At 42.1% G+C, this 17,227-nt stretch overlaps 1 protein-coding gene across 4 annotated transcripts in view; it reads left to right on the top strand.

The window, feature by feature from the left end:
• Tsc1 (TSC complex subunit 1) overlaps positions 1-17,227 on the top strand; it is a 61,241-nt gene that overhangs the window by 2,282 nt on the left and 41,732 nt on the right. For all 4 annotated transcript variants that reach the window (XM_090330876.1, XM_090330878.1, XM_090330875.1 and 1 more), the window contains exons 2-3: positions 8,870-8,932; positions 14,722-14,907. In XM_090330876.1, the coding sequence (XP_090187002.1) occupies positions 14,802-14,907 (106 nt within the window). In that variant the 5' untranslated portion in view covers positions 8,870-8,932; positions 14,722-14,801. The remainder of the gene's footprint in view (positions 1-8,869; positions 8,933-14,721; positions 14,908-17,227) is intronic.

The raw sequence follows: 17,227 nt of genomic DNA, 5'->3' as shown, positions 1-17,227 counted from the left end.
CGTGTCTAGAAGGGCAGATGATGTAAGCTTTCTTTGCTTCTTGCATTTCCTGGTGTCACAGACACTTGGTATGTTCTTAAATTCCTAGTTAGAAAGAGGCAATCTTGTTTGTTTTCATTACATTGAAGCTCTGACTCAGCTTGCTGTTTGGTACTGCTTGCTATTGGAGTGTGATACGATGCCTTCTGTGAATACCTACTTTCATTTGTGACATGAAACTGCCTACTTAGTAGGGAAAATCTAGTTTATACCTGTGAGTGTCATGTTGACATAATAGCAGAATTTCCAGAAACATGGTATCCTAGGTTGTAGTGTTCACCAGGACCACCATATACCCAGCATTGGATCCCAGAGTAGGTAGAAGTCTGATTATAATGTGTTGACGATCGTAGGCTTAATGTATCAGTTTGGTGACTTCCTTTTCTTTTAATTTATAATTTATTGAAGAGGTATTTCCTAAAATAACTTCCAGGTTCTGTGTATGTCGTTGTGGGTGAGTTTTGAGCTGAATTAAAGCTAACTTAGAATTCTATCTTCTTTCAAAGTTTATGAAATTGCAGATGTTTTCTTTTTGTCCCAGTGCCACAGTGAACTAAAATTAGCTTTTCCTAGAATTAATTGAATGTTTTTAAGTGCCAGTGAAGCAAATACAGAAATGCATTAGCCATTTCAAACTTTTTTTTTCCCCCAGTCGTGGGGCTTGAACTCTGGGCCTGGGCGCTGTCCCCTTGAGACATAGGACCATTTCCAGTGGTGAACTGGAGATGAGTCTCACAGACTTTAGTGCTCGGGCTGGCTTTGAACCGCAATCCTCAGGTCTTAGCCTCCTGAAAAGCAAGGATTACAGGCATGAGCCACCATGCCCGGCTTCATTTTTTTTTTTTTTTTTGTCACTTGTGAGACTTGAACTCTGGGCCTGGGTGTTGTCCCTAAGCTCTTCAGCTCAAGACTACCACCCTACCCTGGCTCAAACATTTTTTTTTTCTTTTCTTTTCTTCTTTTTTTTTTTTTGCCAGTCATGGGACTTGAACTCAGGGCCTGAGCACTGTCCTTAGATTTTTCTCAAGGCTAGAGCTCTACCACTTGAGCCACAGTACCACTTCCAGCTTTTTTCTATGTATGTGATACCAAGGAATCAAACCTGGGTCTTTGTGCATGCTAGGCAAGCACTCTGCCACTAGGCCAAACTCCCGGCCCCATTTTTATTTTATTTTTTTTGATAGTTCTGGGGCTTGGACTTAGGACTACTATTGCTGAGCTTCTTTTCTTTTGCTCAAGGCTAGTGCTCTACCATTGTGGCTCTACCATAGGCCACTTCTAGCTTTTTCTGAGATAAGAGTCTCACAGGGAACCTGGGAGTGGCCCAGGATCCTAGGTGTGAGCCATAGGCACCTAGCCATTTCAAACTTTTTTAAGGAGTCAGGAAGCTTTCTGCTCTCTGCAAATCACCCAAGGTTCTCCTAACCTTAGTTTCTTCATCACTGAAGTAAAAGAGTTCTACTGTGAATGAGAATATTTCTTAGTTTAAATCCCTTCTGGGTTTTAAACATTCTAAAGTCTTACTGGTTCTGTAATCACTAAGAAGCAAATTGATGACTTTTAGCTCACCTGATAAAGACAATTTATTCTTACAGTATTTTTTTTAAAAGTAACAAGTTCTACATACTATAAATTTCTCTTTGAAAGATTAGTTTTGTTCATATAATTTTGTTATTTAAGTGGTTGCAGAAATGAAAGAAAAGTATACTCAATATTCAAATTTGTAGTTTGTGTTACATAAACATAAGTATTCAAACACCTGTTTTTTAAATCTCAATTATTTGATAACTGTGTAATATAATTGGGTTTGCATGAGATATTTATGTTTTTTCTATAAGCAACTTGAAATCATTCTTCTCTGAGTTACTTCTGGAACCTATGGTTACTAAAATTAGTAACTTAATATCTATTTTAATGGGAGAATGAAAATTCCTATCATGTACCCATGTATATATATCTCAGTACTCTGTCAGTTTCTTCTCTTGTGTAGTCCTAACTGCTAACTTTTGTTGTATACAGAGAAATATCAAAGGTGCTTTAAGGTTGAATGAGTTCAGATTGGCATCTACTTACGTCTTTAATACCACACAAGGTGTGGTAGGTAGGGGTCTACAACTCACAGGTCAATTCGTGAAGTAAATATACTTGTTGTGGATGCCTTGATGTATTTGAGTTAAAAAGGACAACCTTAATCTTGCTTTGTGTTGGTGGTGTGATAGAAGGAATGGTAAGTAGTGATGAGAACAGAGGTAATGTCTTTCCTGTGTACAGTCATTAGGACTGGGGTTATCCTTCACAGAGCAAAGTGACAGACTTAAAGTGTATCTATTTTAAGTTTTAGACCAGTTCAGTGTTTCAGATTCCAGTTATTAAATGGCTAGACTGCTAAGTACTATGTATCCTATAGTAGATCTTGTTTAGTAGTAATGCCATTATAAGAAAGTTTTTATGACTTAGAATTTATGTGCCACACACTGTGCTAAATGGTGTGTGTGTGCGCGCGCGTGCGTGTGCGTGTGTGTGTGTGTGTGTGCGCGCATGCATGTGCGCATGTGCACCAGTTTGGGGCTTTAATTCAGGGCCTGGATGCTATCCCTGAGATTTTTTTTTTTGCCAGTCCTGGGCTTGAGCTCAGGGCCTGAGCACTGTCCTTGGACTTTCTCAAGGCTAGAGCTCCACCACTTGAGCCTCAGCACCACTTCCGGCTTTTTGCTATGTATGTGGTACTGAGGAATCGAACCCGGGTCTTCATGCATGCTAGGCAAGCACTTAACCACTAGGCCAAACTCCCTGCCCCTCCCTGAGATTTTTTGTTCAAGGCTAGTGCTCCACCACTGGAGCCACCACGCCACTTCTGACTTTTGGTAATTTAATTGGAAGTGAGAGTCTCCAAGACTTTCCTGCCCCAGCTGGCTTCAAAATACCCTGGGGTTCAGCCTCCTTGATAGCTAGGACTACTAAGTTCAGTGGGTCATTGGTTTTCAATTGGGGCTGAGGTGGGGAGGTCTGTTCCCCTTTTAAAATCTGTGAAAAACCATAGAGCAGTGACCCTTCCTTCCTCCACACTTTATGTCCCATAACTACTATATAAGTGTGCATTCAGGGGTGGTGTTTAGCTCCAGAAACTTCATAAACTCAGCTTAAAACCCAGTCAGTCATTTCAGATAGGCTTCAGTCTTTTGGAGGTGGCCTGTGTGCTCTCTGTGTTATAAGTCACTTTCTTAAATTTCTGTATTAGAATATTCTTTACACTTTATTGAGAATTTACCTTCAAGTGACACATTAAAAATATTATAAGGAACTCTAAATGCTTGTTAGGCTTGGCATTCAGTCTGAGCTGGCTCCTACAGTACTTGGCAGAATTCCATTAGATATTTTCCAAGGTTTTTAATTTAGGGGCAGAGGTCAAATCCCTTTTTAAAATCTGAAAAATTGGGGCCAAGAGTTTGGCCTAGTGGTGGAGTGCTTGTCTAGCAAGCACGAAGGCCTGGGTTGGATTCCTCAGTACCACATACATAGAAAAAAGCTGGAAGTGGTGCTGAGGCTCAAGTGGTAGAGCTCTAGCCTTGAGAAAGTCCAAGGACAGTGCTCAGGCCTTGAGCCCAAGCCCAGGACTGGCAGGAAAAAAAAAAATCTGGAAAATTGTAGAATAATGCCCTTTCTTTACTATTTTTTTCTTTTTTTCTTTACGATCCTGGGGCTTGAACTCAGCACCTTGGGCACTGTCGTTGGACCATTTTTGCTCAAGGCTAGTGTTCTGCCACTTGAGCCACAGCACTACTTCCAGCTTTCCTGGGTATGTGGTACTGAGGAATGGAACCCAGGGCTTCGTGAATGCTAGGCAAGCACTCTACCACGAAGCTATGCTCCCAGCCCCGTACTTTACTACTTTTGTTCCTTATCATCAAGCATTCACAGATGGGCATGAGTAAATGTTTCTTCCCTCCTTTCTCTCTCTCTCTCTCTCTCTCTCTCTCTCTCTCTCTCTCTCTCTCTCTCTCTCTCTCTCTCGTTGGGTCATGGGGCTTGAACACAGCCTGGGCGCTGTCCCTGAGCTCTTCAGCTCAAGGCTACTGCCCTATCCTTGAGCCACATCCCCACTTCACATTTTCTAGAGGTTAATTGGAGATAAGAGTCTCAGGTCCTTCTGTGCCTGGGCTGGCTTTGAACCTTGATCCTCAGATCTCAGCCTCCCGAGTAGCTAGGATTATTGGCGTTAGCCACCATGCCTGCCTCCTTTTTCTCCTTTTGAAACTGGTAGTTTTGACCTTTAGTGGGCATCAAAGTCATCTCAAAGATGAAAGCCCCAAAATTTGCCTGAATCCCTCTCCCTCCCCCTATTCTTCCCTTCCTTTCTACTTCTCTTCATTTCCCCTCCCTTTCCTCCTTTATTCATTTCTGTGGTACTGGTTTTGAGCTCAGGGCTTCATGATTATAGGCTAGACTATCACTTGAGCCATTTCCAACCTAGAATGTATTTCTAACAAACTCCCAGTTGACAGTGATTGGTGTTGTGAACCGTGGTTCTATATTGTCAGAACTGGTGTTCTTCTACCCTTGAACACTTCAGTTTTGGTCCTGTATACTTGAAACCTATGGGCACATCACAGTTTGATCATAGTTCTCTCATGGGAGCCTTTAGCTATAAAAGTTATCTATTTTGCCTAGGGTTTTTTTTTTTTCTTTTTTCTTTTTTTTTGTGGTCAGTCAGGGGACTTGAACTCTAGGCCTGGGCATTGTCCCTGAACTCTTCAGCTCAGGGCTACTGCCCTACTCCTGGAGCCACACCCCCGCTTCCGGCTTTCTAGTGGTTAACTGGAGATCAGAGTCTCACTTTCTTTTATTTCTTTTTTCTTTTTTTTTTTTGCCAGTCCTGGGCTTGAGCTCAGGGCCTCAGCACTGTCCTTGGACTTTCTCAAGGCTAGAGCTCTACCATTTGAGCTTCAGCACCACTTCTGGCTTTTTTTTTTTTTTTCCTATGTCTGTGGTGCCGAGGAATTGAACCCAGGTCTTCGTGCATGCTAGGCAAGCACTCTACCACTAGGCCAAACTCCCGGCCCCCAGAGTCTCACTTTCTTTAGCTGACTTTGAAGCTCGATCCTTAGATCTCAGCTTTCTGAGTAGCTAGGATTATAGGCACAAGCCACTGTGCCTGACTTTTTTTTAACCTGTGTTTTCTTGGAAAATAATTTGTTTATTTGAGTAGAAAGTTTAATCATAAATACTATTTTTAGAAGAATATGTTTTACAAAAATCAAGCTCTAGCTTTTCAGACATATTACTAGAGAATTCCTTATCTTTGGAATAAGATGTAAACTTTAGCAAATATTTCTTCAGGTCCCTGAGAACAGACTTTTTTTTTTGCCAGTCAGGCCTTGAACTTAGGGCCTGATCACTGTTCTTGGGCTTTCCCAAGGCTAGAGCTCTACCATTTGAGCCACAGCACCATTTCTGGCTTTTTCTATGTATGTAGTACCAAGGAATTGAACCCAGCCTAGCAGACATTTTTTTTTTTTTTGCCAGTCCTGGGCTTGAGCTCAGGGTCTGAGCACTGTCCTTGGACTTTCTCAAGGCTAGAGCTCTACCACTTGAGCCTCAGCACCACTTCTGGCTTTTTTTCTATATGTGGTACCGAGGAATCGAACCCGGGTCTTCATGCATGCTAGGCAAGCACTTTAACCACTAGGCCAAACTCCTGGCCCCCTAGCAGACATTTTGAATGAAGAATCCGGCAATTGAGACTGGAGTACCTGGCCCAGCTCCGGTGACCTTGAGAGGGGCCTTCAACTGCATCCATAAGAGAACTGAACTAAATAAATGTCTTACACTTTCTTAGATGCATTAGTGCTGAAGATAGCTTATTTTAGTTGATATTGTATGATACCATCTTAGAATTCCTGAGCTAGAGGCAAATACTACCATAGCAGTGTAACATTTCTGTTATAGCTGGTACTGCCCTGTCTAGCAAGACTATCCTAGATGAGAAAGTAGTCCACTGAAACATGAGTCTTTGTCTAAATTGTGTTTGTGGTTTTGTTTTTGTTTTTTTGGTTATGGGGACTCAGGGCCAGAGCATGGTCCTTGAACTCTTCAGCTCAAGGCTAATGCTTTGCCACTTGAGCCACAGCACTACTTTCCATTTTTTGGTGGTTAGTTGGAGATAAGAGTCTTATAGATTTTCATGCCCAGGCTGGCTTTGAACTGTGATCCTCAGAGTTTAGCCTCCTGAGTAGCTAGGATTACAGGCATGAGCCACCAGTGCCCAGCATGTTTACATTTTTTTTTTTTTTTGCCAGTCCTGGGCTTGAGCTCAGGGCCTGAGCACTGTCCTTGGACTTTCTCAAGGCTAGAGCTCTACCACTTGAGCCTCAGCACCACTTCCGGCTTTTTTCTATGTATGTGGTACCGAGGAATCGAACCCGGGTCTTCATGCAAGCTAGGCAAGCACTTTAACCACTAGGCCAAACTCCCGGCCCATGTTTACATTTTTTATAGATAAAAACTTGAATATAGAAAACAAGTTATACCAGAGGGATGTCTTCTGTCACCTTTCTCTGCAGTTAAATGTGTATAAAACTGTCTTAAGGTGATTTGACACGCAGTTACCAGTTTTGTCAGAATCACAGGCCTGAGTAAGCCTAGGGACTTGTTTCTAGGCCACATATCACAACACTGGTTTTCTACAATAGTTGGCTAATAATTTGCAGGAGAAATATTTTTAGTTACTAGCTATTAATAACTCATAAAGTTATGTATATTTCTTAGCTCTGATTAGAACTCATAATACATCTTAACCAGAGCAGAGATGTGAAAAAAAAAAAAAGGTGTGCAGGTCCAGCAGATGACATCCATGCTGTTCTGCTCGAGTTCATATGTAATCCTAGGCGCATAAAACCATCTAAAAATACCTGAAGAATAAAATGAAAGTGAATAGTGTTCCTTTTATTTAATCTCAGAATACCGAAGCACAGTTTTCTATTTTTATTCCAAAAGATTGCTTATAGAGGTGAAGTTACAATGTTGCAGGAGAGCCAGGGTCACATTTTCAGAGAGGAAAGTCTAAATCTGGGAGCATGTTTCCTTGTTCATTTGGCTGTGCAAGATAGGAAGGGGGATTGATACTGCTTTAGGTTCTGACAGGGGTTTGTGTCCACAAGGCCTTCTTCTGCTTGGGCGGTTGACCTGTCGCATCTCAATCTCACATTACTGACCCAAGTGATATAATTGTGCCCAGTAGTGCTCCATATAGCACACTTTAAATATACATGAAAAAGAAAATGAACACTTAAAAATAATGATGGGAAAATTGATGCCAATTCAGTCCTATTGCCTTGTAGGTGGAGAAGGTGCTAAAGTTAAATCTGTGTGTGTGTGTGTGTGTGTGTGTGTGTGTGTGTGTGTGTGTGTGTGTACACTGGGCCTCACATACTCACTGTGCTTTACCACTTGAGCCATGCTTCCAGTACCAGCTTATTGTTGACTTCAAATTGTGATCCTCCTGAGTAGCTAGGATTACAGGTCTGAACCACTGGGCCCTGCTAAGGCCTTGTATTGATTGACACAAGATGTTTATTCCAGGAATGGCCGGCAGAGAAGCTCAGGCAGCCTTAGGGACCTGAACAGGCCTATTGTGTGCCAGGTGTTGGCTTAGGTGTGAGAGTCCTAAATGCATGGCCCCTGTCCTCTTGATGTTAGTCTCATGATCAGATCATACCTAAGCTGAGGCTGAAGAGAACACATTTTAAAGTGTTTGAATATACTTGTTTAGCATGGATAATGAGTTGATTTGGACAGAATTAGGGTAAAAGGGGGAAGAAAGTAGAGAAACAGTTGTTGTAAATACTTTAGGTTCAGATTTTACAATTTGAAGATAAAATTAGGCTTTGCATGTTTATCTAGGAATTAATTTTAACTTGTTAGTCATTTACTCAGCAAGTGCTATAACACTGTGATAGCAGTGAGGTAGATTCCTCAGTCACTCTCCCCAGCCCAGCTTCTTGGGAAAGAAACATGTTCATTGGCTAATCACAGCTATTTAATTGGATTGTGGGATGAGACAAAGAAATATGGGGGTCTGATCTAGTCTGGGCATAGGAGTGGGAGGGAGTGAGGACCAAGGAAGGTCCCTCTGATGAAGTGAGTATTTAGGCTGAGACTTTCAAAACCAACACTTGGCTTAGAAGAAGGCAGAGCAGAATCTTTTAGCACAGGACAAGGGTATCCATGGTCTTCAGGTAGGGACATGATATGACTGGGCTGGGAAATGTAAGATTGGTAAGGCAAGATAGTAATAGTGCTGGGAGGGAGTGGGCCTATGAGAAGACAAAAAGCACTAAATGCTTTGTGCTTCTCACTGTCTGTACCACTGTGACTTCCCTCTCAGCGACTCTCGAGTAGAGTGCCTCATTTGGTTCCATTCCTCCCTGGCCTGATGACATTGCTCTTCCTGCTCTATATGTCAGGGAACTCAAGGTGGCACACCAGACAGTCAAATGTTACACAGCTAAGAAACAGTAGAATTTGGATTTTAGCTTAGAGCTTGCTTTAGAGTCTCTCTTGCCCATTTGTTGACAGCTCTAATGAAAGGCAGAGATTACATGTTGGGAACAATAAAAGGATTTTCCAGTAACTCACTGTTCAGAAGTACACAAGTCAGAAGGTATTGGTCCCAAAGATTGTCGTGTTTATTCCAGTGGAAACCAGAGGGCACCTGTCAGGGCTAGCAGGACAGAGTTGAAACCCAAACTCCCTCTGAGCAAGTCACGTGCTTTACTTTGTTGTCTGGCTATTACTATATTAATTTGTGTATATATGTGTGTTTTCCCCTTAGTGACCATGAAAGACACCAAGCTGACAGCACTGGAAACTGAAGAACCAACGCTCCCCAGAACAGGTAAGATGTAAGTTCAGTCTGGTGGTTGGAGGGAATTATTCAGCCTATCCGTGCATATACCAGGATGCAGATACTTCTTTACATTCCAGGATTTAATATGAATGGTTTTAGCTCCCTTCTAGGACCTGGGCCATCGTTGGCTTGAAGAAACTAGTCAAATTACCAATGGTTCACTAAATACTTATTTAATACTAGCAATATGTTAAGTATATTGTTTTCTTCATAGTGCCACTCTTTTTTTTTGCCAGTCCTGGGCTTGAGCTCAGGGCCTCAGCACTGTCCTTGGACTTTCTCAAGGCTAGAGCTCTACCACTTGAGCCTCAGCACTATTTCTGGCTTTTTTCTATGTATATGGTACCGAGGAATTGAACCTGGGTCTTCGTGCATGCTAGGCAAGCACTCTACCACTAGGCCAAACTCCCGGCCCCAATAGTGCCACTCTTTTGGTATATATTCATTTTACAGGTAAGGAACCATGCTAAAACATGTTCTGTAAGATTCCTGAGGTTGTATAGCTAGTACTTGGTGGACCTTTGATGTAAATCAGTTCTCTATAACAGCAAAGTCTGGTTATACCCACTAGTTAAATTAAAGTGTGCTAAAATCATTTAACCAGTGCTTGACTCTCTCTGAGGCTTAGAATCCACTTAGGTGGATACAAAGCAAATGTTTTGCCTTAAGCTAGGTTTTTGGGATAAATTAGTGTGTTTTAGTGATTAAAAATTCAAAGATTCCTAAAGTCCACAATAGCCTTCACAAATACTGAAGTTCTAGAATTTTTCTAGATTTGAGTTAGTGACCTAACTGACCAATGAATTTCAATTTTGAGTTTATGGGGAGAATGCCAATTGTAACAGTTGTGTGTGTGTAGGAACTATAGGGAAGAGGTGCAGGTGTTGGGTTGACTGTCTGAACATGAACTTGTAATGAGATTCATTTCTCAGCTTAGTGATGGCCATATAGCACTTAGTATCTATCTATCACTTACTATCTATTCTATCACTGCCTCACCTAGCTCATAGGAATTTATCTACAGAGGGTAGAAGTATGGCTCTCCCATAACTACAGAAAGTTTTCTAGTTTGACTTTTCATTTTCACATATTTTTATGTGTGTTTCATACTGTCTCTCCACCCTCTTTTTTTATTTTTTGTTTGTTTGTTTTTTCTAGTCCTGGGGTTTGAACTTGCGGCCCTGAGCACTGTGAAACCCTGGTCTTCATGCATGCTAGGCAAGCACTCTACCAACACTAGGCCAAACTCCTGGCCCCATCTTTTTTGAGATAAGAGTCTCATTCTACTCACTATATAGTCCAAACTGGCTTCAAACTCACGACTCTTTCTGACTCAGTCTTCCACATTATAAGCACATACCATACTCACAGCTATATTGTCCTTTTTGGGGGGGGTAATTATTTCCAAGTTTGGTACTATAAATATTGTCTCCCCCCCCCCCATTCTGGGGCTTGAACTCAGGCCCTAGGGCACTGCCTTGGGCTTTCTCGAGGCTAGTGCTCCACCACTTGAGCCACAGCACCACTTCGTATTCAAAGCCTCCTGGTAACTAGGAGGATTTTAGGCATGAGCCACCAGTGCCAGGTTAACTGTGAATTTGTTGTGGTTTTGATGGTTCTGGGAATTGAACTCATGGCCTCATGCATACTAACTGCATCCCTAGCCTGGTTGTGGATTTTTTTTCCCCCTGCCTTGAGGCTAAACTCAAGGTCTGAGCACTGTCTTTTGGGCTTTCTCAAGGCTCTAGAGTTCTACCACTTGAGCCACAGCACCACTTCCGGCTTTTTCTATGTATGTGGTAGGGAGGAAAAGAACCTTGGTCCCATGCATGCTAGGCAAGCACTTTAACCACTAGGCCAAACTCCCAACCTCATATAATTATTCTTAAGACTCATTATTTAATATGTTTAATGACTTACAAGTTCTTGTTTTTGTTGTGTGCTGGTACAGTTAGTTCTGTTTCTTTTTCTGTCTCTGTCTGTCTGTCTTGTCTGTCTTTCTCTCTCTCTCTTACTCACACACACAGCCAAGGTTGTAAGATTAACCTCCAGGTTGACTGAACTGTTCAGCCTTCAAACCTTGCAAAGCCAGATGCCAAACTAGATGCCTGTGGAGGCGAAAACCTAATTTTGCCACATCCTTTCTTCCCATAGTTGTAAGATTGTGAGTGTTCTGTATGATCAGATAAGATGACTGTTTACAGAATGTAACTTTGCTTCAAGGTTTCTCATGATTAGAAAGTATCATTTGCCAGGTTTATATCTGTAATCCTAGCTACTCAGAAGGTGGAGACCTGAGGATCCAGGTTCAAAACCAGTTGGGGCAGGAAAAGCTGTGACACTATTAATCTCCAATTAATCTCCAAAAAGATAGAAGTAGAGGAAGCCAGGCAAGGTGGCTTATGCCTGTAATTCTAGCTACTCAGGATACTAAAATCTGAGGATCTTGGTTCAAAGCCAGCCTGGGCACTAAAGTCCACGAGACTCTTATTTCCAATTAACCACCAGAAAACTGAAAGTGGCACTGTGGCTCAAGGGGTAGAGGATAGCCTTGAGCTGAAGAGCTCAGAGACAATGCCTAGGCCCAGAGTTCAAATCCCATAACCCCCCCCCCAAAAAAAAAAAAAAAAAGTAGAGTGATAGCTTTAAACAGAAAAGCTCAGTGACAGCATGTAGGTCCTGACTTCAAGCCCCAGGACTGGCACAAGAAAAAAAGAAGGACCATTCATTCAAAACTGGTGGCTACAGCCCCCGTTTTGCTGTGCGTCAGGTGGCAGGGAGAAACTTTACTGACGATTTTGAACTGAGTCTTGGAGAGACTCAGCCATGCAAGGATATAGAAGAGCATTCTTTCTAGGCATAGAGAATAAGTACAAAGGCCCTAAGTAAAGACCAGTTGTTTTGTTTTGTTTGTTTTTTGGTTGGTCAGGGGGCTTGAATTCTGGGCCTGGGTGCTGTCCTTGAGCTCTTCAGCTCAAGGTTACTGCTCTATCACTTTGAGCCACAGTGCCACTTCTAGTTTTCTGGTGGTTAATTGAAGATAACTATGATCTTCAGATCTCAGCCTCCTGAGTAGCTAGGACTATAGGTGTCAAACCATTGGTGCCAGGCTAAGACTAGTTTGTTTGTTTGGTTGGTTTTTGGTCAGTTGTAGGACTTGAACTCTGGGCCTAGGCACTTTTCTTGAGTTCTTCAGCCCAAGGCTACCACCCTACTCCTTGGGCCACAACACCATTTCTGGTTTTCTAGTGGTTAATTAGAGATAAGAGTCTCAAGGTCTTTAGTGGTGGGCTGGCTTTGAACCTTGATCCTCAGATCTCAGCCTCCTGAATAGGAGTACAGGCATGAGCCACCGTGCCCAGCTAAAACCAGTTTTTATGTATTAAGAAGTCGTGCAAGGTGTTGGTGGCTCTAATTAACTACTAGAAAACGAAGTGGAGTTTTGGGCCCAAAGTGGTAGAGCATTATCCTTGAGTACAAAAGCTCAGGGACAGTGCCCAGGCATTGAGTTTAAGCCCCCATGACCCACAAAAAAAAAAAAAAAGAAAAGAAAAGGAAGACTTATGACACCATAGAATAAAACTTGTAACCAATAATATTTTAGTGTGTTTCCAAAATAAACCTGATTTTTGCCTTCTGTAAACCATTTGGAAAAAGAACATTTCAGAAATTGGACTTTTCATTTAAATTACATTTAGAAATTGGAAAACAGGCTCGGTAATATAAACTCATGAGCCCTGCCTACTGCCAAGTAGACTGGATGGGTGCCATCTTTGTTTAACATTGAGTCCATGTAACTGCTCTGGAGGTGCTTTCTTTTAGGGGATCAGATCTGACTTATTGTCTTTGAATTTACAATAGACAAATTCAAAAGTGTCACTAGACTTAGAGTAGATAAGTGGCAATTTTATTAAAATGGGATCTTGGAGACAAAAAACTTTTAAATTTATGCACCACTAATGAAAAAATCTTTGTGATACATTGAAAATAGAAATGGGTATGGGAATTTAGCTAGATAAATGTGCTCTTAAAAAGTTGTCTTAACCAGGTGCCTATAAATCCTAGCTACTCAGGAGGCTGAGATCTGAGGATCATGGTTCAAAGCCAGCCCGGGCACTTATCTCCAATTAACCACCAGAAAACCGGATGTGTTGCTGTGGCTCAAGGGGTAGTGTGGTAACCTTGAGCTAAAGAGCTCAAGGCGCAACACCCAGACTCAGAGTTCAAGCCTTATGACTGACCAAAAAAAATGCATTTAGAGTTTTTTTTTTTTTTTTTGCCAGTGTCAGGGCTTGAACTCAGGGCCTGGGCACTGTCCTCAGGCTTTCTCAAGGCTAGAGCTCTACCACATGAGCCACAGCGCATTTCTGCCTTTTTTTCTATATGTGGTACTGAGGAGTTGAATCCGGGTCCTCGTGCATGCTGGGCAAGCACTCTACCACTAGGCTAAACTCCCAGCCCTCCTTTGGGCTTCCTTAAGGATAGAGCTCTACCACTTGAGGCACAGCATCACTTCTGGCTTTTTCCATGTATGTGGTACATACAGGGCCTGGGCACTGTCCTTGGGCTTTCTCAAGGTAGGAGCTCTGCCGCTTGAGCCACAGCTTTTTTTCTATACATGATACCGAGGAATCGAACTCGGGTCTTTGTGCATGCTAGGCAAGTCCTGTTACCACTAGACCAAACCCCTGGCCTCACATTTAGACATTTTAATTGATTTTTCCCACTAGTGAATGTCTGATTCACTTGTACCCAGGTCAGTGACTGTCATCAGGTTGTAGGGTAAGTGAGAGCATAAAAGACAACAAATTAATACTGTCAGTTTCCCAGGTCATTGCTATTTTGCCATCCATGAAGAAGTTTAAATCTTGAGTTGGATTTTCTTACATGTACTAAGTCAAACTTAAACTTTGGGGATGGGTCAGGGATTTGAATTTCTAACATATTCTATGGATACAAGTTCTGTGTACACTAAAACCTAAAAAAAAAATGCTTTAGCATATTCAAAGAAAGCAAATTTATTTACTTATTTGCCAATCATGGGGCTTGAACTCTGGGTCTGAGTGCTGTCCCTGAGCTCTTCAGCTCAAAGCTAGTGCTCTACCACTTGAGCCACAGTGCCATGTCTGCAATAATATATTGAAGCCACATTTGGTTTCAAATGACACACAGTCACTAGTCTAGGATTGGCCCTGTGTATGTTCTGTTTTATTATGTGACCTTAGCAAACTTATTTAGCCTTTTAAGGTATCCAGATTGCTGTTTGTGAAATAAGAATAATACCTAATCTTACACTCCATAAAGCCGCACTTGACTTGTATATTTATCAAAGATAAAATTATTCACATCTTCTGTCTTCTTTCATCAGCTGAGTTCTGGTCAAACTTCACTGCTTTGAGCACATATGCTAGTTTGTCTTGCAGGTTTTTTTTTTTTTTTTGTCATTTGTGAGGCTTGAACTCTGGGCCTGGGCATTGTCCCTGAGCTCTTCAGTTCAAGGCCAGCCTTCTACTGCATGATCCACGGTACCACTTCCAGTTTTCTGGTAGTTAATTAGAGGTAAGAGTCTCACAGACTTCTCATATCCAGGCTGGATTTGAACTGTAATCCTCAGATTTCAGCCTCCTGAGTAGCTAGGATTACAGGTGTGAGCCACTGTGCCCAGCTTGCAGGTTAATTTGTGTGTGTGTGTGTGTGTGTGTGTGTGTGTGTGTGTGTGTGTGTGTGTGAGTGTGTAAGAATGAGGCCATTTCTCATACTATCAATTTTTCTTGCAGTCTGGTAGCAGCCCTAATGAAGAGACACCCCAGACTTTAGCACAGGTCCTGGAGCCAACCCAGCAGTGTTGAGCAAGAGAATGGCCCAGCCAGGGAACGTTGGGGAGCTGCTCTCCATGCTGGACTCCACCATGCTGGGGGTGTGTGATGATGTAACAGCTGTCTTTAAGGAGAATCTCAATTCTGGTAAGTCAAAAGGATGTTCTCTCTCTCTCTCTTTCTTTTTTGATTGGTCTTAGGGCTTGAACTCTGAGCCTGGGCACTGTCCCTGAGTTCTTCAGCTCAAGTCTAGTACTTTATCACTTGAGCCACAGTGGCATTTCCGGTTTTCTGGTAGTTAATTGGAGGTAAGAGTCTCACTAACTTTTTTCATGTTTTTATGCCCAGGCTGGCTTTAAACGAGATCTTTAGATCTCAGCCTCCTGAGTAGCTAGGATTAAGTGAGCCACCGGCACTGGCTTAGGAGGATGTTCTTTTTAGCTTATCTGCTCACAAAAGGTGATAGATCTGAAGGTGACTAGAGTTTGGATGACAAATTTTGGTTTACATCTTTAGAAGAGAGGGTTTTTTGTTCGTGTGTGTGTGTGTGTGTATGTGTATGTTACCAGTCCTAGTGCTTGTACTCAGGTCTGGACACTGTCCCTGACCTTCTTTTACCACTTGAACCACAGCTCCACTTCTAGCTTTTTCTATTTATGTGATACTGTGGAACCAAACCCAGGGCTTCATGCATGCTAGGCAAGCACTCTACCAGAAATCCACATTCCCAGCCATGGAAGGGAATTTTTTTTAACCACTAGAAGAAAACAGATATTGATGGACTGCACTATATGTGTTCCAGATGTTTAGGTCTCAGATATATACACACAGAAGCAAGAATCCTGTTTTATGGTTTCTTCCACTTAAAAAAATAAGATTTAGGCTGGGTGCTGTGGCTAACATCTGTCATCCTAGCTACTCAGGAGGCTGAGATCTGAGGATCACGATTCAAAGCCAGCCCAGGCACTAAAGTCAGCGAGACTCTTATCTCCAATTAATCACAAGAAAACTGGAAATGAGGCTGAGGCTCAAGGGATAGAGCAGTAGCCTTGAGCTGAAGAGCTCACGAACAACGCCCAGGTCCAGAGTTCAAGCCCCATGACTGACAAAAAAAAAGAAAAAAAAAATAGAGATCTGAGGACTGTGGTTCAAAGCCAGCCAGAGCAGGAAAGTCCATGAGACTTGTATTTCCAGTTACCCACCAGAAAATTGGAAGTGGCGCTGTGGCCCAAATGGTGAGTGCTAGCCTTGAGCTGAAGAGCACAGGGACAGCACCCAGGCCCAGAGTTCAAGCCCTAGAATGAACCAAAAAAAAAAAAAGATTTATTGTTCTTACTAAGGTGTTCAGAGAGGTTATCACTTCTTTTTTTTAGACCATGCCACACCTTCCTTTGCTTTTCCCTGTTTCCCCTACCCATCCCTAACCACAAATTGCATAGGTAGTTTCTGCTATTTTATCTTACCTTTCTGACTTTCTCCCAACTTGATAATTTTAAAATAAAAGCCATGTATACTGTTTCATCTAGAAATCATTTTTTTGTTGTTGTTGTTTTGCCATGTTTTGGTGCTGACATCAGGACTTGAGCTCTCAATCAGATTTTTTTTAAGGCTAACACTACCTACTACCACACCTCCAGTTCTACCTTTTTGTTTGTTTGTTAGAGAAATGAGCCTCTTAGATTTGTCTGCCAGGACTAGCAAAGAAACTGGTCAAACCATAATTCTCAGATCTTAATCTCCTGAGTAGCTAGAGTTATAGATTTGAGCCACCAGTGCTTAGCATATGTGTGGGTTTACAACAATTTCTTTTTTTGTTATTATAAAGGTGATATAGCCAGGCGCCAATGGCTCATTCCTATTACCCTAGCTACTCAGGAGTTTAAGATCTGAGGATCAGAGCCAGGCCAGGCAGAAAAGTCTGTGAGACTCTTATCTTCATTTAGCCACCAGAAAACTGGAACTGGCAGTGGTGCTGTGGCTCAAAGTGGTAGCGAGGTAGCCTTGAGCTGAAGAGCTCAGGGACAGCACTCAGGCCCAGAGTTCAAGCCCCACAACCAATAAACAAACAAACAAACAAATAAATGAGATATATATACACTGAGGGTTTGAAGATAGCCCAGGCAGGAAAGTACTGAGACTCTTACCTCAAATAAACTACTCTAAAAGCCGGGTGCTGTGGCTTATGCCTGTAATCCTAGCTACTCAGGAGGCTGAGATCTGAGGGTTGAGGTTCAAAGCCAGCCCGGGCACTAAAGTCCATGAAACTCTTATCTCCAATTAACTAATAGAAAACCGGAAGTGGCACTGTGGCTCAAGAGGTAGCACAGTAGCCTTGAGCTGAAGAGTTTAGGGACAATGCCTAGGCCCAGAGTCCAAAAATAAATGACAAAAATAAACGAATAAATAAGTAAATAAGTAAATAAAATACTACTCTGGAAAAGCCAGAAGTAGCAATAGTAATAATAAT

Source organism: Megascapheus bottae, chromosome 3 (genome assembly GCF_031878675.1).
Source record: "Megascapheus bottae isolate mThoBot1 chromosome 3, mThoBot2.hap1, whole genome shotgun sequence".
NCBI classification, from domain to species: domain Eukaryota; kingdom Metazoa; phylum Chordata; class Mammalia; order Rodentia; family Geomyidae; genus Megascapheus; species Megascapheus bottae.
This window is presented reverse-complemented; position numbering and strand designations above follow the sequence as displayed.